The 24,651-nt window shown below is 41.9% G+C and overlaps 1 protein-coding gene across 5 annotated transcripts; it reads left to right on the top strand.

The window, feature by feature from the left end:
• Positions 1–1,239: 1,239 nt before the first annotated feature.
• On the top strand, positions 1,240–23,933 carry cep20 (centrosomal protein 20). Of its 5 annotated transcripts, none has more exons than XM_072560164.1 (5): positions 1,240–1,299; positions 8,089–8,286; positions 21,820–21,904; positions 22,619–22,755; positions 23,141–23,933. In XM_072560164.1, exons 1-5 carry the CDS (start codon positions 1,272–1,274, stop codon positions 23,212–23,214), a joined length of 522 nt encoding a protein of 173 aa, XP_072416265.1. In that variant the 5' UTR covers positions 1,240–1,271; the 3' UTR covers positions 23,215–23,933. The 5 variants fall into 5 exon arrangements, with proteins under 5 accessions (XP_072416265.1, XP_072416267.1, XP_072416266.1 ...); XM_072560165.1 differs by lacking the exon at positions 1,240–1,299 and adding an exon at positions 1,411–1,544 and having other exon boundaries at positions 22,619–22,692; XM_072560162.1 differs by lacking the exon at positions 1,240–1,299 and adding an exon at positions 1,418–1,544.
• Positions 23,934–24,651: the final 718 nt, after the last annotated feature.

Genomic DNA, 24,651 nt, shown 5'->3' with positions numbered 1-24,651 from the left:
TTAGGTCCGAGCAGCTGAAGGCATGGCCAATAGTAGTGAAATTAAAATCAAAAGTGCTCAAGAGGCCAGAATTAGTGGTGAGAGGATATCACAGAGTTGCATGACTGAATGGAATTATAGAGCTGAGGGACTGGTGAGGGCATGGAGGGATTTCAAAATAAAAATGATCAATTTAAAATTCAGTTGCCAAATCGAAAATCATTGTCACTTAAAGTCAGAAATGTACAGCAAGGAAACAGACCCTTCAGTCCAACTCAAGCAGACCAACCAGATATCCTACATTAATCTAGTTCCATTTAGTGTATATTGGAGGGGGAAAGGGAGAAACGAGGAGTTATAGAAGGTGAGGGGGAAGAGGGGAAGAGACAGGATGAGGAGAGGGATGGTGGGGAGGAGGTAAGGAGGAGTGGAGGACAGAAGAAAGCTCCAGATATATATTACCTTTTTCTATTCAGATGGGTTTCATGGCTATGAAAGAACTCATTTCCTTACTTGACTCATTGCTATTCCTCTTCCTCACAAAAGAAAGAGAATATTTGATCTGAACATGGGGGCTGCTAATCTCTGTAAAGTACAGAAAGAGGCTGAAATCTGTTACATAAGCACCAACCGTTATTCCTTATATATATACACACACACAGACAGACTTATACTTCATAATATATACAAAGGAGCTGTTATAGTCTAGAATACACATAGTAACTGCTATATTGTCTGTAATATTCACAGGATCTGCAATTCGCCACAATATACACAGTGGCCCATAATGTGCAAAAAGGCTACTATTCTCAAAATATACAGACAGGCTGCTAGTCTCTACATTTACACAAAAGATGTTACATACAGAGAATAACAATAGTTATAGGGTAGTATTTTCTATAGGGAGAAAGTGAGGGCTGCAGATGCTGGGGATCAGAGCTGAAAATGTGGTTCTCGACACAAGACTCAGGGATCTGTTATCCTCTGTGCTCCAACTTACACAGTGGGTTTTCCTGCTCTATCATTTTATTCTGTACAACATAGAGTGTAATGTCGATACAGGTTATAATAATTCCCAATAACACAGAGACCTGTATCACATACACAGGCGCTGTTTGAAGGTGATATTCAGGGATTTTTGTTTTTACTCACAGTTGGCTCGGGCTGGGGGATGAGGGAGGGACGGGCTCGGTTACCGGGGCAACGGCGTCTGGGTGACGCGGTACATCCGGGTAACGCGCGCGCGGGGAGGAGGGGGGGGTCACGTGCTGCTGACGGCCCGGTGCGCGGCGATGGCGACCGTTAGCGAGCTGAAGGGCGGTGAGTGTCCGGCCGGAGCGGGAGGGACATTGCTGCCCTCCCCCACCCCCTCCCCCTCCCCCTCAAAGGGACCGGCATCAGAAATGATAACAACCGCGGCGACAGGCACTGGAAACACTTACATTTATATAGCGCCTTTTCGACCCGAGTTCGGGGCGGTGGGTGGATCGGATTGAAACGTATGAAGTTCCAGCAGGGCCGTCACAGGGGTGGGCCTTTGCCCTGGATGGGGGGACTCTACAAAGGCAAGTCTCAGGATACTGGGCCGACCATTTTGGACTGAGTTACAAAGAAAATTATAGCTCAGGAACAAGCCCTTCGGCCCTCCAAGCCTGCACCTATCCAGATCCTCTGTGTAAACCTGTCGCCTATTTTCTAAGGGTCTGTATCCCCCTGCCCATTCGTGTATCTGTCTAGATACATCTTAAATGATGTACAAACTTAAAAAATCACACAACAAGCAGGTTATAGTCCCAACCGGTTTAATTGGAAGCACATAACCTGGTGTTGTGTGATTTTTTTAACTTTGTACACCACAGTCCAACACTGGCACCTCCAAACCTTGAACGATGTTATCGTTCCTGCCCTTACGGGCGATGCCTTCCACACACATCTCCCTTAAACTGTTCCCCTCTCACCTTAAAGTCATGACTCCTCATAATTGAGTCCCCCACTCTGGGAGAAAGCTTCTTGCTATTCACCTTGTTTACGCCGCGTGATTGTGTAGACCTCAATCACTTCCCCCTACCCAACCTCCATCTTTCTATTAAAAATAATCCATATCTACTCAACCTCTCTTCATAGCTAGCGTCCATCATACCAGGCAACATCCTTTTGGTAATGTGGCGACCAGTACTCCAAATGTGACCAAACCAAAGTCCTATGCAACTGTATCATGACATGTCCACTCTTGTACTCAATATCCCATCCAATGAAGGAAAGTATGCCATATGCCACCTGCATTGCCACCTTCAGGGTACAATGGAGCTGAACACTCAGATTTCTCTGTACAGTCTTCCCCAGGGTTTTTCCATTTACTGTATAGTTTGCTTTTGAATTGGATCTTCCAAAATACATCACCTTGCATTTGTCTGGATTGAACTCCATCTGCTATTTCTCCACCTAACTTTCCAATCTATATATATTCTGCTGCATTCTCTGACAGTTGCTTCCACTATCTGCTACTCCACAAATCTTAGTGTCATCTGCAAACTTGCTAATCAGACTATCTATACCTTCCTCTAGATCATTTATGTTTATCACAAATAACAGTGGTCCCAACATGGATCCCTGTGGAATATCACTGGTCATAGTTCTCCATCTAGAGAGTATACCCTGGACCCCATGCAACTTCACGTTCTCCATCAGCTAATCCTGGGGAACCTTTCCAAATGCCTTACTGATGTCTATATATAATGACATCTACAGTCCTTCCATCAATCAACTTCATCACTTCCTCAAAAGAATTCTATTAAGTCGGTAAGACATAGCCATCCCTGCACAAAACCATGCTGCTTATCACTGATAAGCCCATTTTATTTGAACTGTAAATAAATTCTATGCCTCAGTATCTTCTCCAACAGGTTCCTTACCACTGACGTCAGGCCCACCGGTCTGTAATTACCTGCATTATCTCTGCTATGCGACCCTTCGTAAACAATGGGACGACATTAGCAATTCTGCAGTCCTCTGACCTTACCCGTGTTCAAGGATGCTGCAAAGATATCTGTTAAGGCCCGAGTTATTTCCTGTCTTGCTTCCCTCCATATCCTGGAATAGAATCCATCCGGACCTGGGGACTTGTCTGCCTTAATGCCTTTTAGAAGACCCAACACTTCCTCCCCTCCTTATTCCGACTTTACCTCGAGTAATCAAACATCAACCCTAACCTCAACATACATGTCCCTCACCTCGATGAATACAGACATAAAAATACTCCTTAAGAATCTCACCCATTTTCTGACTCCACATATAACTTCCCTTCTTTGTCCTTGAGTGGGCCAACCCTTTCTCACGTTACTCTCTTGATCTTTACACACAAATAAAAAGCTTTGGGATTTCCTTTAACCCTGTTGGCTAAAGATATTTCATAACCCCTTTAGCCCTCTTAATTCCTTGTTTCAGATTGGTTCTATTTTTCCCAAAGCTTTGTCTGTTTTCAGTCGCCTAGCCCTTATGTAGGCTTCCTTTTTCCTCTTAGCTGTTCTCACAATTTTATCTGTCATCCATGGTTCTCTAATCTTGCCATTTCTATTCCTTATTTTCACAGGGACATGTCTGTCCGGCATTCCAATCAACCTCTCTTTAAAAGCCTCCTACATATCAAATCTGGATTTACCCTCAAACAGCTGCTCCTAATCCACAATAAAAATGTTAACTGTTTTCTCTCCAGAGGTGCTGCTAGACCTGAAGTTTCTCCAGCAATTTCTGTTTGTTTCAGATTTCCAGCGTCTGCAGTATTTTGCTTTCATTTGAGTATATTGTGCAATACCAGCAGTGAAGGAAAACTTGGTATTCGGTACCATTACTCTAAAACTGACTGCAGCTTTTCAGTTTTCCATATGCACAGTTAAATGCAAAGAACTAGAAATTGCTGCAAGTGATTCTATGTTTTACATAGGATGGGCTGTTGAAATCTTGCCTCGCACAAGCACTTACAAATTTGTTCTTGTCATTATTAGTCTCACTGTACAAACCATTGCTGCTGGGTGCCTGGAAATCCTAGGTGACTTAACAACAGATTCACGCTTAGAGTTATGGATGCACAGCATGGAAACAGACCCTTTGGTCCAACTCGTCCATGCCGACCAGATATCTTAAATTAATCTAGTCCCATTTGCCAGCACTTGACCCATATCCCTCTAAACCCTTCCTATTCACGTACCTATTCAGATGCCTTTTAAATGCTGTAATTTTACCAGCCTCCACGAATACCTCTGGCAGTTCATTCCAGACACACACCACCCTCTGCATGAAAAAAGTTCCTTTTATATCTTTCCCCTCTCACCCTGAAACCTATGCCCTCCAGTTCTGGACTCCCCCACCCCAGGGAAAATGACCTTATCTATTTATCCTATCTATGCCCCTCATGATTTTACAAACTTCTAAGGTCATCCCTCAACCTCCGATGTTCCAGGAAAAACAGCCCCAGCCAATTCAGCCTCTCCCTAGAGCGCAAACCCTCCAACCCTAGCAACGTCCTTGTCAGTCTTCTGAATCCTTTAAAGTTTCACAACAAACTTCCTCGAAGAGGGAGATCAGAATTGCACACCAATATTCTAAAAGTGTCCTCACCAATGTACAACCATAACCTGATCTCCCAACTCCTATACGCAATGCACTGACAATAAAGGCAAATGCCTTCTTCACTATCCTACCTACCTGCGACTCCATTTTCAAGGAACAATGAACCTGCACTCCAAAGACTCTTTGTTCAACAACTCTCCCTAGGACCTTACCATTAAGTGTATAAGTCCTGATAAGATTCACCTTTTCAATATACAGCACCTCACATTTATCTAAATTAAACTCCAGCTGCCACTCCTTAGCCCATCTGATCAAGATCCTGTTGTACTTTTGCTGTCGTTCCTCGCTGTCCTCCACACCTCCAATTTTGGTGTCACCTGCAAACTTACTAACTATACCAAACTAACCACATCCAAATCATTTTTAAAAAAGTGTAGATAAGCAGTGGACCAGCACTGACCCTTGTGGTCACAGACCTCCAGTCTGAAAAGCAACCCTCCACCAGGGGTTCTATCTTCAAGCCAGTTCTGTATCCAAATGGCTAGTTCCCTATATTCTAGGTGATCTAACCTTGTTCACTAGTCTACCATGAGGAACCTTATCGAACACCTTACTGAAGTCCATATAGATCACGTCCACTGCTCTGTCATCAATCCTCTTTGAGGTTTATTTGAAGAAGTGACAATCAAGTTCGTGAGACATGATTTCCCATACACAAAGCTATGTTGATTATCCGTACATCATCCTTGCCTTTCCAAATACGTGTAAATCCTGTTCCTCAGGAATCTGTCCAACAACTTGCCCGCCAACAATATCAGGCTCACTGGTCTATAGGTCCCTGGCTTTTCCTTACCATCTTTCCTAAATAGTGGCCCGTTAGCAAATCTCCAGTCTTCCAGCACCTCACCTGTGACTCTCGATGATACAAATATCTCAGCAAGGGGCCCAACAATCATTTCCCTAGCTTCCCACAAAGTTCTAGGGTACACCTGATCAATTTCTGGGGATTTCTCATCTTTGTGTTTTAAGACATCCAACATCACCACCTCTGTAATAAGAACATTTTCAAGAGGTCACCACCTATTTCCACACATTCTACAGCTTACATGTCCTTCTCCAATGTAAACATGGATGAAAAATACTCGTTTAGTACAACCCCATCTCCTGCGATTCCACACATCAGCCACCTTGCTGATCTTTGAGGGGCCCTATTCTTTCTATAGTTATCCTTTTGTCCTTATTGTATTTGTAAAATCCCTTTGGATTCTCTCTCCCTAACCCTATTTGCCAGAGCTATCTCATGTCCATTTTTTGCCCTCCTGATTTCCCTCTTAACTATACACCTCCTGCCTTTATACCTGAGGATTTCCACTTTTCAGCTGTCTCTTTACTGGCCTCCACAAATACCTCTGGCAGTTCATTCCATACACACACCACCCTCTTCATGAAAAAGGTCCCTTTTATATCTTTCCCCTCTCACCCTGAAACCTATGCCCTCCAGTTCTGGACTCCCCCACCCCAGGGAAAATGACCGTGTCTATTTATCCTATTTATGCCCCTCATGATTTTACAAACTTCTAAGGTCATCCCTCAACCTCCGATGCTCCAGGAAAAACAGCCCCAGCCAATTCAGCCTCTCCCTAGAGCGCAAACCCTCCAACCCTAGCAACGTCCTTGTCTGTCTTCTGACTCCTTTAAAGTTTCACAACAAACTTCCTAGAAGAGGGAGGTCAGAATTGCACACCAGTATTCCAAAAGTGTTCAAACATTTGCCCCCAATCAACATTTGAAAGTTCTTGCCTAATGCCATCAAAATGGACCCTCCTCCAATTTAGAACTTCAACTTTTCGATCTAGTTTATCTTTTTCCATCACTATTTTAAAAACTAATAGAATTATGGTTGCTGCCCCCAAAGTGCTCCCCCATTGACACCTCAGTCACTTGCCCTCCCTTATTTCCCACAAGGAGGTCAAGTTTTGCACCTTCTCTAGTAGATACATCCACATATTGAATCAGAAAATTTTGTACACACTTATTCCTCTCCACCTAAACCCTTAACACTATAACAGTCCCAGTCTGTTTGGAAAGTTAAAATCCCTTACCATATCCTCCCTATTATTCTTACAGATAACTGATCTTATAAAATTTGTTTCTCAGTTTCCCTTCTACTATTGTGTGCTTTATAGTAGAATGCAAATAAATGACTTGCCTGGATGTATTCCCATCAATATCCTTTCTAAGTACAGCCGTAATGTTATCCCTTATCAAAATCACCTCTCCTCCTCTCCTGCCCCCGTTTCTATCCTTTCCTTGTAATTGTATCCTGGAACATTAAGCTGCCAGTCCTGTCCATCCCTGAGCCACATCTCTAATTGCTATGATATCCCAGTCCCTTATTCTTAACCATAACCAGAGTTCATCTGTCTTTCTTGTTAGCCCTCTTGCATTGAAATAAATGCAGTTTAATTTAGTCAGTTCTACCTTGTTCTCTGCTTTGTTCCTGCCTTCCCTGACTGTTTGCTCCTTTTCCCAACTGTACCAGTCTCAGACTGATCTCTTTCCTCACTATCTCCCTGGGTCCCCCCCACAACCCCATTAATTCTCCTGAGCAACTCTAGCAAATTTTCCTGCCAGTATATTAGTGCCCTTTCAATTCTTGTGCAATCGGTCCTTATACAGGTCACTTCTACCCAAAAAGAGATTCCAATGATCCAAAAATGTACTGGTGAAATGGAAAGTTCACATCAGAAATCAGTAGATCAGTTTCCACCCCCCCCCCCCCCCAAAAAAAAATATTTATCAATGTTCTCCCATTTTGTCAAAAATCTAAAATGTCCAAAACCAGATTTTTAGTTAGACACTTCAGCTGGTATCAGTTTTGTTGTCCATTATCATAATCTTCCTGCTTCACTTACAGATTCCAAAAGCGAATGCGTCTCCATCATGTACTGGGTCTTTCATGTTTCCAATAATGAATCAGCTGCTATCACCCATAACTTTCACATGGGCCTGATTAGATAATTTTTAATGATCCTGTTCAGATGTATTGGCACCTTTAGAACAGGTATGACTTGAATTTGGATCTTTTTGTTCAGAGAAAGGGACATTGCCACTATGCCGCAAGAGTCCTCTGTATGAACTATGCACACTACCAGAGTTTCGCTGTACCAGTTCCTTCCATGAGCTGGTTCATATGTCAGTTGACTGTTAATTGTACTTGGCTAGTTAAGCAGACTGAGAGTAGCGTCTTAGTTGGAAGTGCATGATAAGAATTGCATAAAGACCAGACTCCAGTGTTCTGTTGTTGACTTAAATACCCAAATTCTAAGGAAACTTGGCTTTTAGCTGACTTTTGTGTAAAATGTTTAAGTTTAAAATTTGTCAATCACAAGAAATGCAGTTCATATGTTATAATGAATTCTCTTTAATGCTTTAAATTTTCCTCATGTATAAAGAGTGAACCTGTTGCCCACTAATTATGTTACTTGAGGAATTTAAGCATTTTAGAACATTTTTTATAAAAATCCTCCTTTTTATTTACAGTTCTAAAAGAGACCTTGGCAAAAAGAGGCGTTCTAGGCCAACTGAAAGCTAGAATTCGAGCTGAAGTTTTTAGTGCCCTTGATGATCAGAGTGAACCACGGCCGCCACTTTCCCATGAAAATCTACTAATTAATGAACTTATCCGTGAATACCTTGAGTTTAATAAATACAAGTACACAGCGTCAGTGCTGACAGCAGGTACGTACATTGAGTTGAATGATGAAAGTACTTCTAAATGCAAATAGTGTGCAGCAACTTGTATATTAAACTGATCCAATCACACTTTGCAGCTCGAAAGGCTGTAAATTAGCTGACATTTTAAACAGTGCAGTTCATTCTACAGCACTACTTTACTTTTTAATTTACATTGTATTCTATTTCGTGCTACTGTAAATTAGCATCTCATGCATGTTTAGCCACAAAGTGTCTGATAAGGGTGTTTCATTTTGAGCCAACAAGTAAAATCAAGCTACCTAATTGAAATAACTGCAGAGGCCGGTATTCCATCACCCAAGTCCCCCCTTGTGCAGTAGCTAGCCAACTCGGAGTAAGTCCCCTAAACTGAGGAGATTCTAAAGTCTCCTGTTAGTATTTGGTCAGCCAGAGCTTTCCTGATAGCGAGAAAGGGAATAGGGAGAGATATCAGCTGAACGCATGGCTGCAAGGATGATGCAGGAGGGAGGGTTTCAGGTACTTGGATAATTGGGGCTCATTCTGGGAAAGGTGGGACCTGTACAAACAGGATGGTCTTCACTTGAACCAGAGGGGTACTGATATCCTGGGTGGGAAATTTGTTGGTGCTAATCAGGTGGGTAATAAACTAGCTCAGCAGGGTGATTGGAACCTTAGGTGTAGTTGCAGTGCACAGAAGGATGAGAATAGGGAGGACAGGGACAGGATTTCATGGTCACAGGAATGTGCTGGCAGACAGTGAAGTGGTTTGAAGTGTGTCTACTTCAGCACCAGAGGTATCCAAAATAAGGTAGGAGAGCTTGCAGCATGGATAGGTACCTGGGACTTCGATGTTGTGGCCATTTCGGAGACATGGATAGAGCAGGGTGAGGAATGGATGTTACAGGTTCCAGGGTTTAGATCTTTCATTAAAAACAGGCCAGGCGGTAAAAGAGGGGGAGGTGTGGCCTTGTTAGTCAAGGGTCGTATAACAGTGGCTGAAAGAACTTTTGACGAGGACTCGTCTATTGAGGTAGTGTGGGTTGAGTATAGGAATAGGAGACGAGAGGTCACACTGCTTGGAGTTTTTTATAGACCTCCACAGAGTTCCAGGGAGGTGGAAGAGTGGATTGGCAAAATTATTCTGGGTAGGAGTGAAAGGAACAGGGTGGTCATTATGGGGGACTTTAACTTCCCCAACATTGACTGGAAATGCTATAACTCTAGTACGTCAGATGGATCAGTTTTTGTCCAGTGTGTACAGGGGGGTTTCCTGACACAGTATGACAAAGAGCCGATAAGAGGGGAGGCCACACTGGCTCTAATGCTTGGTAATGAACCAGGCCAGGTGTTTGATTTAGTTGTAGGTGAGGACTTTGGAGAGAGTTGACCATAATTCAGATATGTTTCGTTTCGCAATCGAAGGGGATAGGTTTATGCCACAGGTCAAGAGTTATCAATGGGGCAAGGGCAATTATAACGTGATTAGGCAAGAATTAGGATGCATAGGATGGGGTAGAAAATGCAGGGGATGCAGACAATGGAAATGTGGAGCTGGTTTAAGGAACAGATATTGCGTGTCCTTGATAGGTATGTCCCTGTCAGGCAGGGAGGAAGTGATAAGGTAAGGGAACCATGGTTTACTACAGAAATTGCATCTCTTGTTAAGTGGAAGAAGGAGGCTTATGTGTTGATGAGACAAGATGGTTCAGATGAGGTGAGGGAGAGTTACAGATCAGCTAGGAAGGATTTACTGAGAGAGTTAAGAAGAGCAAAGAGAGAACACGCGCAGTCTTTAGCAAATAGAATAAAGGAGAACCCCAAAGCTTTCTATAGGTATGTGAGGAATAAAAGGATGATTAGATTAGGAATAGGGCCAGTCAAAGACAGAAGTGGGAAGTAGAGTGTGGACCCTGTGAAAATCAGAGAGGTGCTAATCAAACATTTCTGATTGGTTTTCACTCAGGAAAAGGAGAACATTGTAGAGGAGAAAAATGAGATACGAAATATTAGACTAGAAAGGATCGAGGTAAGTTACGAACAGGTGTTGCCAATTGTAGAAGGAGTGAAAGTAGACAAGTCCCCTGGGCTGGATGGGATTTATCCGCGGATTCTCTGGGAAGCTAGGGAGGAGATAGTAGAGCTTTTGGCTTTGATATTTGAGTCGTCATTGTCTACAGGGTTAGTACCATAGGACTGGAGGATTGCAAATGTTGTGCCCTTGCTCAAGAAGGGCAGTAGAGATGACCCAGGTAATTATAGACCAGTGAGCCTTACTTCTGTTGTGGGAAAGGTTTTGGAAAGGATTATAAGAGCTAAGATTTATAATCACCTAGCAAGCAACAATTTAATTTCAGATAGTCAGCATGGTTTCGTCAAGGGCAGGTCGTGTCTCACAAACCTCATTGAGTTTTTTAAGAAGGTGACCAAGCATGTGGATGAGGGTAGGGCAGTTGATGTAGTATACATGGACTTCAGTAAAGCCTTTCATAAGGTTCCAAATGGTAGGCTTATGGAGAAAATGCAGAGGCATGGGATTGAGGGTGATTTAGCAGTTTGGATTAGAAACTGGCTTTCTGAAAGAAGGCAGCAAGTGGTAGTTGATGGAAAATATTCAGCCTGGAGTCCGGATACTAGTGATTTGCCACAAGGATCTGTTTTGGGACCACTGCTGTTTGTTATTTTTATAAATGACTTAGACGCAGGCATAGGTGGATGGATTAGTAAATTTGCCGATGACACTAAAGTTGGTGGAGTAGTGGACAGTTTGGAAGAATGTTATATGTTGCAGGGGGACTTGGATAAACTGCAGAATTGGGCTGAGAGGTGGCAAATGGAGTTCAATGTAACTAAATGTGAGGTGATGCACTTTGGCAAGAATAACAGGAAGGCAGAGTACTGGGTCAATGGAAAGATTTTTGGTAGTGTGGGTGTGGAGAGGCATCTTGGAGTCCACGTACATAGATCCCTGAAAGTTGCCACCCAGGTTGATTTTTACCTAGTTTTACCCAGGTTAACAAGGCATACGATGTGTTAGGTTTTATTGGTAGAGGGATTGAGTTCAGGAGTCGCAATATCGTGCTGTAACTATACGAAACGCTAATGTGGCCGCACTTGTTATGTTGTGTACTGTTCTGGTCGCTATATTTCGGGAAGGATGTGGAAACATTGGAAAAGGTGCAGAGGAGATTTACCAGGAAGTTGCCTGGTCTGGAGGGAAGGTCTTATGAGGAAACGCTAAGAGATTTATGTCTGTTCTCTGAAGGCGGCTAAGAGGGGATTTGATAGAGACATACAAGATGATCAGAGGATTAGATAGGGTAGACAATGAAAATTTTTTTTCCTACGATGATAACGTCAGCTTGTACGAGGGGACATAACTACAAATTGAGGGATGATAGATTTAAGACAGATGTCAGAGGCAGATTCTTTACTCAGGATGGTAAGGGCGTGAAATGCCCTACCTGCCAATGTAGTTAACTCAGCAATATTAGGGAGATTTAAACAATCCTTGAAGAAGCACATGGATAATGATGGGATAGTGTAGGGGGACAAGCTGAGAGTAGTTCACAGGTCGGCGCAACATCAAGGGCTGATGGGCCTGTTCTGTGCTGTATTGTTCTATGATTGGAGTTGTTAACTTGGGCCAGTCAATGACCTCAGTCAATGAGGGCCATCTGGCTCCAATCACTACCCAACCCACTCCCCTCCAAACCCGGGTTTGGGGTGGGGGAGTAGTTCCTACAATGTTTTCATCCCAGGTCCCTTTCCGCTGATTCAGACTCAGATATGGGCTGCGTGTACCAGACCATAGACAGTCTCTTGCGTCCAGAGCATCTCAGGAGAGTTTCTTCTCCCTTCTCCTCTTCTTGTGGTAACAGTATTGAGGCTGCATCCATCTCTGATGATGGGGTCCATGACACTAGATGGAGGGAGAGAACCTACAGTTTGACGGGCTTTCTAGTTGTTCTGAGGGGCCAAATGTGTTTTGCTCCTGCCCTATTTGAGATAACAGCTTTCAGGTGATCCATTTGTTTGTTCAAGACTGTATCATCACCTGAATTTTGTAAGCCATGGGACCTAACCTTGCCTCGTACCTACACGGGGCCATTTCCATGGTTCTGGCACTAAACTTCATCCCCTGAATCAAACTGTCTCTCTCATAGAGGAAGCGTGTGGCCAGCCTTGGCATTCCAGCTGCCATTTCACCCTTACCTCTCAGGTCTGGAAATCTCAGGTTTAGCCTGGTGTGGAGTCTTCTCCCCATCAGCAACTTATTGCATGCTGGATAGTCCTACATCAAACAGGAACTAGCACAGCTGGTTATCAAATGATACACTGTAGGCTGCTTCTTTAAGCCTACCTTCAACACTTGGACTGCTCTTTCTGCTAGACCATTAGATGAATGGATTGAGTGGAGCTGGCCATTTGCCGAATGCCATTTGACTTAAGGAAGTACTCAAATTCTCTGCTGGTAAGTGATGTCCCATTGTTAGTGACCAATACTTCTGGGAGTCAGCGTATTTGAATGATGCTCAGTGGTCTTCCCTGAGTTGCCGAGCAGAATTTATGCATGTCCAAACACTCTGAATGGACGTCCACAGTGTCCACGAACATTGATCCAATGAAAGGGCTGGCATAAAATCGACATGTAATTGAGTCCTGGGTTTATCTGGCCATTTCTGTGAATGTGGGGCCAATTCTGGTGGTAATATTTGTCCTTGTTGGCAGTCCATGCACTGCCCCACCAATGCAGCTATGTCAGCATCCAACTCTGTCCACCAGACAGCTTCTTGCTAGCATCTTCATTTTGCAAACCCCTGGATGACTCTGGTGGAGTTCAGCCAGTATCTGGCAGTGACCTTTTACCTGGGGTAATAACTCTTACTCACCAAAGTAAAGTGCCAACTTCTACACTAATCAGGTTTCGTTGGGTCAAAAGGTTTCAGTCCTTATTGCAATGGCCCTTCTGTCTCCCCCATTACAACTGGCTGTCCCTGGTGCGGAAGGGGGAGGGTAGGTCAGAGGATCTCCTCATGTGTCTGCTCCTGGGCCTGTCCAAACTGGCCATAAACAGGTCCAGGCAGCAGGTCACAGAGGGGGGTCATTATGGCCAGTTGTCTGTCCTTCTTCCACAGCTATGTCCGAACCGGGTGTCTCTGGAGAAGGAGTACGCAGTGCCTACCAACTCCCTCGAGCTGTTCAAGGAGAGGTAGGCACCGCAGGGATTGTAGTGTTTTATTTCCCCCTCCAACTCTATTGATTTAGTCGCTGCCCTCCCCTTCACTTTTTTGATCACGCAGCATTGCCCTTCAACACTGCTTGTCACTGGCCACTCTGGTGCTTCCTTTCCTCCTGGTGGTGGACTATCAATAAAAGCGTTACGCACTTGTTGTTCTTCACTGTGTCCTACACCTGCACACACACAACATGGGTGCTGGGAAAACTGAACACGACCAGAGAAGAAAAAAAATACAACCGTCTGTTTTAGTTTTGCTAGGACAGGATCGTGTCCACAGTTGTCAGCAGTGATCGGAAGGGAGTTTAGGAAGTTTAAAACCAGAACAGACTTTTCTAGGGAATACACCACTGGTGGCATATCTGTCAATGGGAGGTGGCTCAGGGCATCCACATTGGCCTCTTGGCTTCCTGGCAGTGTTCTAGCTTGTACTTGTACCTGCTGTGAATAAGGATCCACTGCTCAATTCTACTAGAAGTTATGGGTCGTGGTAATTTATCTTCCTTCGGTAGCCTTAACAGGGCTTTGTGATGTGTTAAAGAGCACAAATTCCTACCCATAAAGGTACTGATGGAACTTCCTCACACCAAAGATGACTGCCAAAGCATATGCTATTGGGCATTTCTCTCCATTTGGCCACCAGTAAGCTAACACTACCCCAGTAAAGTACGGGGAGGCATCACATGTTAGCGCTATGTCTTGCTTTGGATCAGAGTGGGATGATCGCTGCTTTTTCACTTCCCTAAAGGCTGTTTCTTGGTGACACAGCCATTTCCAAGGCTGATCCTTTTTCAATAGCAGGTATGAATGCCAAGATGGAGGCTAGGTTACTGCAAGTTTTCTGTAATAATTTACTGACCCAAGCAAAGACCTAAGCTCCAGTGTAATCATGGAAGCCAGGGCTTCTTTGATCGCCCTCACTTTATCTTTCAAAGAGTGTAACCTGGTTTTGTCGACTCTGTAACCCAGCTAAGTCACTTGGGGTAAAAAGTGAGGACTGCAGATACTGGAGATCAGAATGAAGAGTATGGTAGAGGAGGAGAACGTCTGATGAAGGGCTTATGCCCGAAATATAGATTCTCCTGCTTCTTGGATGCTGCCTGACCTACTGTGCTTTTCCAGCACCACAGGTCACTTGGGGTGCCTGGAACACATATATTTCCCTTTAAGGCATATGCCCACATAGGAGAAACATTTAAGCACAGCGTCCAAGTGCTCCTTATTGGTCTTCCCAGTTATTAGCAAGTCATTCAGATAAATTACAACCTGGGGTAGCCCTTCTAAAATGCTCTCCATGGTCCACTGGGAAAGGGCACAGGCTGATGATACCCCAAATTCCAGTCTTGTGTCTTGGTACAAACCTTATGAGTGTAAATTGTGGCATACTTCTGGGACTCCTCATTCAATCACAATTGTAGGTATACATGGCTCATGTCCAGCTTCATAAAGGACAGCAACCCCCACCCCACCCCAAAAAAAACATTATGTACAGGTCCTCTATTTGAGGGATTGGGATTTATCCATCTGCGAAAAGCAATTTGCCATTTGCTTAAAATCCCCACAAAGGTGAACTAAACCATCGGGCCTCACAGTCGGGTCTAGCTGTGCTGGTTTGAGGATTCACTCACTCTCCAGCCTCTTGATTTCTGCCTATACATTTGCTCACAAGGCAAATGGCACCAGGTGGGCTTGCAAAATCATGGAATCGCTTCCTGGTCAACATGTGTAACATGGCTTTGATCCATTTGAGCAGATCTTGCAGCATCTGTGGAGAGAAGTAGAATCAAGTTTTTTGAGTGCAGTATGCTGTATGTCTTTAATAAAGGGAATCATATCAAATTTGAAATGTTAACTCTGCTTCTGTCCCAAAGATACTGTCAGACCTACAGAGTTTCTCCAACATTTTCTGTTTTTATTTCAGGTTTCCAGCATCTGTAGTATTTTCACTTGAGTGAAATGCTGCAGGACTGTCAGTAGCTAGAGAACTGTAATTTAATATGAGTCAGCACCATCAAGTAAAAAAAAGATTGTAACATATTAGGTGATTTATGATGTAATGCCTGCTTGCTCTCTTTGAATGCTGACAGCACAGTTATGAGAGTGTTTTTCTTGCTTTAACCAAACCTCTTAAGAGCCTTCCCTTGATCGGTCTGTACGTAATTAGGACTGGAAACTGTCTTCTTGAATCTTTATACAATATATTACCTCAACTTTAAACAAATACAGTATTTGGCTTGCCAGTAAACTTGACAACTAGTAACTTCTTATTTTGTGGCACAATCCCTGGTTAAAATGGATTTGCAGTGATCCATGTGTATGTTGAAATCCATGTACTTGTTCAATTCCTGTTAGAACATCGAACAATACAGTACAGGAACAGGCCCTTCAGCCCATGATGTTGTGCCAAACATGATGTCAAATTAAACTAATCCCTTCTGACTACCCTTCCTCCATATCCATCTATTCCTTGCATATTCATGTGCTTATCTAAAAGTCTCTTAAAATCCCCTATCATATCTGCCTTCACTACCACCCCTGGCAGCACATTCTAGGCTCCTAACCACTCTCTTTGTAAAAAAACTTGCCTCTCACAAGTTTTTAAGTTTCTACCCCCACCTTAAATGCATCCCTCTAGTTTTAGTTATTTCAACCATGAGAAAAAGATACTGACCATTAACCCTATCTGTGCAACTCATAATTTTATAAATTCCTATCCGGTCATCCCTAAGCCTCCACTGCTCCAGACAAAACAACCCGAGCTTTTCCAGCCTCTCCTTGTCATACCCTCTAATCCAGGCACCATCTTGGTAAATCTCTTCTGCATCCTCCTCAAAGCCTCCACGTCATTCCTGTCGTGTGGCGACCAGACTTGAACATGGTGCTCTTAAGTGTGACCTAACCAAAGTCTTATAAAGCTGCAACATGACATCCTGACTCTTGTATTCAGTTTCCCGACCAATAAAGGCAAGCATACCATGCACCTTTATCACCACCCTATCTACATGCATGGCCATTTTCAGGGAGCTATGGACTTGGTTCAAGGTCCTGCCATTAACACTTTCCCTTAACGTTTGATCTGCCATAGTGCAGCACATCACACTTAACCGGATTAATCTCCATCTGCCATTTCTCCACTCATATCTGCAACTGATCTATATCTTACTACATCCTTTTGACAACCTTTTACACTATCTACAACTCCACCAATTTTTGTATCGTTTACATTTTCATCCAAATCATTTATATATATCGCAAACAGGATACTGTTCTTTAAGTATTGCTGTGCTATATATGAAGGCAAATGATTGGGGAGTCTGAAGTGATACTAGTTTCTGTTGCCTAGCTTTTAGTTTTAGGTTTCACACAAGTGGAATATTTTGGTAAAATCTGTCAAGTTGTTTTGCAATAGTGTAATGATTATGATGCTACATTAGTAATCCCAGAGACTAGATTGAATAGATTTGAAATAAATTACAATCTCACCTGGCAATTTGTGAATTTGAATTGAGATTGTAAATTTGTATTTTGAAATCTTGTAACAAAATATCAACAAAAGTGGCCTTGAAGCTATGTGCAATTTTTTTTAATAAAGAAGAACCCCAACAGGTTCATTCATGTCCTTTAAGAAAGGGAACCTGCTGTTCTTTCATCTAGTCTAAATATGACTCCCATCCCACACCAATATGGTTACCTTTAAACCATCCTCTGACGTTGTCTTGCAAGTCATCAATTGTACCAAACTTCTAAACTGTTGTTCATTTACAGAATTCATAACCACTTTATGGGGGTAACTATTTTGGGCAGTGATTACCAGCTATGCCAGACGTACTTTGAACCTGAAAGTGCATTTTAACTTCATAAGTAATCAACAGTCAGGACATCCTAATTGAGTAAAACCTCTGATGTGTCTACCTGACTTGGCAGAATTAGCTTCTCTCAATCTGGGTCAGGCAACTGCATGCAGGCCTCCTTGCCGTGTTACAATGCATCCTGGGACTATCATGCCAGTTCACAGTAACAATGAGCTTGTCTGTGGCCTGAAACTTGAATCTTGCAGAGACCATTGTTTCCCATTTTTCAATTCCAAGCAGGTCATTCTTTCAGTCATGCTGCATGGGGATAGAATCTAGAGCACCCACAATTATGAGGTGTGGTGTTAGCAGAATCCTTGAAGCAGATCCAAAGTCTTCACTGTGAGTCACACCAATCCCTGAAGACTTCACCAACTTTAAGTAACAGTACCAATCTCCAAAGGGGCTCTTGTGTATAGGTCAATCCGCTATAACGTGACAGTTGCGCTCCTGTGCAACCTCACAGTATATTTGCTATACCTGTTCAGTAGAAAGTTTGCGTTATCCAAACAGCATCCACAACTTGTCAACTGCACTATAGCCAATTTGCATTGACGAAATGTGCATTGTACGGAATGACCTGTATTGTGAGACTGTTACTCCTTCTGAACCAAGAAGCCTGAGTTCATATACCATTTGCTGTAGAGGTAACATCTCTGAACTGGTTGATTAGAAAATATCTGCAAACAATTCTAAAACAACAGTCATTAGAGTCCTTCATCAGCAATTAACCTGAAAGTAGTTGAAGATTACTTTAAATAGCACTGGTAGAATCCTTCTACTGCTCAATACCTATTTAGCTGTGTCAGATCATGAGAGCATACTGGCTAGAGGATCCAGGTTGAAAATGACACAGCTAAAGTCATTTCAGTGTTACACACTGACTGATATCTCAATCTGCCTGTTCTGCATGCTTCCAACTCTCAACATCTGCATTAATGATCTCAAGAAAATAGCATCTGGTCTGGCCAGTACAAGAAGTGCATATGTATGTGGCACTGTTGTCATTTGGATATGAAAAGGCATCGATAGTTCCCAAAGTTCAGACACTCTACAACTGAAATTTGTGGCCAAAAAAATAAGAGCAAGTGTCTTCTTCCCCCTGATACTAAGTATTAAATCACCATATTGGCCAAAATTCCAAAATAAAAGGCATTGCAAAGCAAACTTACTAAACCAACTTTGTCAATTGTAAACAACCCAATGTTCCTGATAAAATCAACTGATCACTCTTGTGCATACTTTTCATGCCTACCTTCTGCATACTTTTTGCCTGTCCACAGCCCTTGCAACTTGCTACTCCAGTAAGGCTCAACCTCATGCAATTCTGAGCCAATGAGATCCAGTCGTAGACTGCAGGTCATGATTGAGTGATGGAGCAGATTCAATGAGCCAAGTGACCTAATTCTGCTCTTTGTCATATGGTCTTAAGGGAACACAAGCATAGTTAGCAGCTGTCTAGGGCTGGTTGGCTGGCAGTGTGATCAGCAAGCGCACTGACAGGGTGGTAATGGTAAGATATCAACATTTATCTTCCCAAGAAGACAGCAGGTTCATACTCAAAGATGCTACTGTCAGTCTGCCAAATGGTGTTTTCACAATCCCAGCAGTGTATTGGAGGATAAATTGTTGGACTCCCCCTAGAACCTGCAAGTTTCTATGAACACTGGTATCAGCAACTGTTTCATGGCAAGCTGAGTCTGCATTGCTTCAGTCTGAGATTTCACTGCAGCACTGAGAATTTGAGTGGCTTCTGATTTTATCACAAAGGTATCTAAACTGATCGCTGTGGTATCTTAGTGTCTGACAGCCAGATAATGTAACTGGCCACTCTGGAAATAAAAGGTTACAACTTCTGCTAAAAATGTGCAGTATTGGTGTCAGATGTTGCTCTGTTCCTGGTTATTGACCTCAGGTTTTCTGGCAGATCAGCTAATACAATAAGCATTTGTGTGCACATACCTTCTGTGTCTTATCTCATCCAAGTCCCCTGGAGCAGAGCTGATGTGTGTCACCTGGGAAGTTGACATCTCCGCTACTGTTTTCCTTGCTCTAGCTGCAGGTCACCCCATGTCTGATGTCTATCTCACTGTGTATAGATTCCGCTGCAATCAAGATTCACCACCTTTGAGATGAGGACAGACTTTAGGCATTACAAATCCCTCTCAGTTTTGTGCCCCTTCTGCTTTGGTGTGCTGTCTGCGTCAGAAGCACAGGTTAATTGCACATCATGATCTCCATGGTTTTAGCTCTCTACATCAAGCTGCTTTGTGCATTTTGATTTAATGTTTAAGTTTAATAACCACCTCTCAGAAAGGTTGGTGTAAGCATTATATTTTAAGCCTAAAATCAGTCTTTAACTATTTGACTTAAATATATTTGAATCAGAGAAAGATTCTTCAGTATCATAACTTGGGGGAAGAATTAAAAAGCACATTCAAGAAATAATAAAGCAATCATAGCTTTAATGTGATATTTCATTAACATTTTACCTATGAGCTACTTCAATGTGTTTTAAAGAAGAGCATTTTCAACTGCTGAGAATATCCATGGCTTTCCCCAAGAAGAAATGAATGTTTGGAAGTTTCCAACCCAGAAAATTGTAGAGGCTAGGTCACTGAAAGTACTTACTAGGAGGTGGATTTTTGTATTGTTGGGGAGTTGAGATGGAAGAAGATTTTTTTAAAAATTATCCACGCATGGGATATAAGCATTGCTGGCTAAGCCATCATTTATTGCTTGTCCCTAGTTGCCCTTGGTGCTGGTGAGCTGCTTTTATGAACCGCTGCAATCCACATGTTGTGGGTTAACCCACAATGTCCATAGGGAGGGAATTCCAGGATCTTGACCCAATGACAGTGAAGGAATGGCGATATATTTCTGGTCAGGATGGTAAGTGCCTTGGAGGGGAATTTGCAAATGATTGTGTTTCCACATATCAGTGGTCCTTGTTCTTCTAGGTAGAAGTGGTCATGAGTTTGGAAGGTGTTGTCTAAGGATCTTTGATTAATTTCTACACTGCATCTTGTAGATAGTGCACAACTTGCTACTGAGCATCAGTGGTGGAGGGAATGGATATGTTTGTGGATGCAAAGGGCTGCTTTGTCCCAGATGGTGTCAAGCTTCTTTAATGTTGTTGGACCTGCATTCATCCAGGCAAGTGGTAAGTATTCCATCATACTCATAACTTGTGCCTTGGTGGACCAGCTTTGGGAAGTCAGGAGGTGAGTTACTTGCCACAGAATTCCTAGCCTTTGACCTGTTTTTATTGTCACTGTATTTATATGGTGTGAATTCAGATCAGTTTCTGGTCACTGATAACCCCCTGATGTTGATAGTGGGGGATTCAGTAAGACCATTGATTGTCATGGGGCAGTGTTTAGATTGTATCTTCGTGGTGCTAGTCATTGCTTGGCATTTGTGTGGTGTGAATATTTCCTGCTATTTGTCAGCCTGGATATTGTCTAATTTGTTGCATTTGAACATGGACTACTTCACTACTGGAGGATATGAATGGTGTTGAACATTGTGCAATCAACAGTGAATATCCCCGTTTGTGATCTTATGATGAAGGGAAAATTGATGAAGCAGTTGAAGATGGTTGGGGCTAGGGCACTACACTAAGGAACTCCTGCAGAGATGTCCTGGACCTAAGCTAATTGACCTCCAACAACCACAACCATCTTCCTATGTGACATGCTTAACATTCCTGATGAAGACTTTATGCTCAAAACATCAATTCTCCTGCTCCTCGGATGCTGCCTGACCAGCTATGCTTTTCCAGCACCACACTCTTTGACGATGATTTCCAGCATCTGCAATCCTCACTTTCTCCTTTCAATTAGTTAGACTTTTATGAACTGCTTGGATCAGGATTTGCATTATGTTCGTTCAGCTGAAAAGTTGATTTGCAGACATTTCACCCCCTGTCTAGGTGACATCTTCAGTGCTTTGGAGCCTCCTGTGAAGCACTATGGTACCATGTATTCTGGAGTTTATTTGGTTCCGATGCTTCTGCTTCCAGTTGCCAGTTGCAGCTGTTAGTTGTAGTGGTCAGTATATTGGGTCTGGATCTATGTGCTGGTTGATGGAGTCTGTGGATGAGTGCCATGCTTCTAGAAATTGTCTGGCTGTCATCTGTTTGGCTTGTCGTATGATTGTTGTGTTGTCCCAGTCGAATTTGTGGTCCTTGTCATTTGTATGTGGCCTACTAGGGACAGCTGGTCTTGGCATTTAGTGGCTAGTTGGTGTTTATGGATGCAGATTGCTAGTTGTCTGCCTGTTTGTCCTATATAGTGTTTCGTGTAGTCTTTGCAAGGAATCTTATAAATTACACCGAGACAGGGGATGAAATGTCTGCAAAGCAACTTCTCAGCTCGGCAACATATCCACAACCACAACAACCGGCACCCGAGCGACAAGTCTTTATGCAAACCTTGATTAAATATTGTCACTTTTATTTTCACACAGAAGCTGGTCAACCTGAGATACCCTTAGACAGACAGTTTCTGGTAAATGAGTTAAATGTAATTGAAGATTCAAGCACAAAAACAGTGTAAGTAAATCCTATCCGTTTTATTACTGCAATTAGCAATGGTTTCTATGCTTTATTTCTTGGTTTTTATTTCGGTGTTCAAATATTATAAAACATAATTTTGCAGATCTAGAAATGCTTCTATCTTGCTACTTGAGCAAGGGATAAAAGATTAGATACTTTAGAAATTAATTATTTTGAAAGATATCACCCCCATTTGTTTTGCTGTGTGGAATTTAGTTAATTCGAAAGTTGTAACATGAAATCAATACATGACAGCATTTAGTATATTCTAAATTAACACATACACAAAAATATTTAACAGAAGAATTAACTTGTGGCCATTTTAAATCTGTTCAAAAGATGGTCTGTGTCATACTTTTTTGAATGCAAAAACATTGCTTAATTGGTATCGAACATAAAAATTTTCTATAAAGCAACCATACAATCCTCTGCTAAAAATTTCAGAATTAAAAGACTGCTTATGAAAACCAGAGCTCATTTTCACACTGTATTTTCATATTTCTTATTTGTAATAAAGGATATTTCTGTGATCGAGTACTTTATAGATATATGGTAAATTTGTGAACAGTAAAACATTTTGTTGAAATCAACTGTGTTTTGGCACACCATGTCTGTTATGAATGCTGCAAATATTTTAATTAATAATGTAACAAATGTAGATTACTACTTAAGTTTTAATCTGTGTTTAAAACTTATATTTTCTGCTTATAGGCCTCTGCTATATGGAATCCTAGCTCACTTTGTAAATGAGAGCAAAGAGGATGGAGTTAAATCTCTGATTAAAGGTGCATCTATGCCTAATATAAAGAAAATGACTTTAAAGCAACCAAATGAGAAATGTACCCTAGGTAGGATATTTAAAATTGAACTGGGTGGAGCTGGAAATGAGTTGCACAAAATATCTATGCTGTACAACTTAATTCTGGAACTCAACAACGCATCCCACTTTGTTGCAAAAATGTATAGCTAAGGTAAAACTAAAAAAAATCCTTTGAGTATTTAATAACTAAGTATTTCAAAAACACGTTTTATCAAACTAATGTTCTGATTGTATTAATGCATTGCAACATGGTAAAGAGTTCCCATTAGTAATTAAATGTTTAATTGTCAACCATACATTGAAGTTGTACAGCCTGTGACATTTTTGATTACTCTGTCTATATGTAATTCTTGCCCCTAACCATATTATGTTCCCTCTTTCAGTTTTGTTAAGTGTAGATTTTGTTTCCCTAGATGACTTGCCCGAACCTGGACGATTAGGTGGAAGAAACTTTGAAGACCATTTTGTTCTCCGAGGTGGACACTGATTACAGCTGACTATTCCTTTACCAGCGTGTTAAATAACAGACTGCAGTTTGGCTACCTCTGGTTACCTCTACCTTTAGTAATCTCTACCTTAAAGTCCTATTATCTTGAAAATGTCCAACAAAGGAATTTGGTGCCTGGCACCCTGTTATATTTGTTTTTGTTTTACTTCTTTTCTTAAATTGGTAAATGTAGCTTTATTTAAAAGGTCTGAACTTTGCCTAACTACTGGTAATAAGGCCAGCCTTGGACCAGCATGAGCATTTATACTGTTAGCTTTCATGCTGCAAGCAGACACATGGAATCTGGTCATATGCCTATTATTTCTTTTGTGTCTGAGTCTGCATTGTTACCTTCAGTTGCCTGTGTTTTTTAACCTGTTAGTTTACTTTATTTTCCTGCAAACTGTAATTTGCCACAGTTACAAGTTATAAGTTTACCTATTCTAAATTTAAATATTAAGTTTTGGCATCTAGGGTCTGCAGTCTTACTTTTCACAATGTCTCGTTCTTCATTTATCTTAAATTGACTTACTGGGTATTCGGCCTACTTTAAGCCGGCCAACACTGGAGCTATGAAATTGTTCAGTCAGACATGATCAAATTGGATATGCATTGGCAATTACACATTGAAACATTTGAAAATGTTTGTCATCTATGATATTTTTGTATTGATATTTATTGCAATGTTTTATATATAATAAATTTGATTTTGTCAATTATGTTTTAGTATTGTCTATTTTAATTCACTTTTTCAAACAACAAATTTTCTGCACCAGTTCTGAGGAAAATCATGTTGGACTCAACATTAACTCTGTTTTTGTCACTCCACAGATGCTGCCAGATGTGCTACGCTTCTCCAGCATCTTCTGTTTCAGATTTCCTGTATTTACACTATTTTGCTTTTATTAATCTAAATTTTCTGCACTGTTCACTAGCTGAGTAGTATGGTTGACCTGGATATTAGCAATTTTGAAGGCTGTGTTTAACAATGTTAAAGTTGATATACAATTACAAATTATTGTGGAACATGTCTATTAAGGATTAACAATTAATATTTCCTTGGAAGTGGAGTCACAGGTAAATAGGGTAGTGAAGAAGATGATTGCTATGCTTTCCTATATTGGTCAGAGCACTGAGTATAGGAGTTGAGAAGTTATGTTGCGGCTGTACGGGACATTGGTTAGGCCACTTTTGGAATATTGGATGCAATTCTTCCAATAGGAGGGAGACCAGGATGTTGTAAGACTTGAAAAGGCTCTGAAAAGATTTATAAGGAAGTTGCCAGGGTTGGAGGATTTGAGCTATACGGAGAGGCTAAACAGGCTGGGGCTGTTTTCCCTGGAGTGTCAGAGGTTGAGGGGTGACCTTACAGGGGTTTATAAAATCATGAAGGGCATGGATATGATAATTAGACAAGGTCTTTTCCCTGGGGTGGGG

Source organism: Chiloscyllium punctatum, chromosome 40 (genome assembly GCF_047496795.1).
Source record: "Chiloscyllium punctatum isolate Juve2018m chromosome 40, sChiPun1.3, whole genome shotgun sequence".
NCBI lineage: Eukaryota > Metazoa > Chordata > Chondrichthyes > Orectolobiformes > Hemiscylliidae > Chiloscyllium > Chiloscyllium punctatum.
This window is presented reverse-complemented; position numbering and strand designations above follow the sequence as displayed.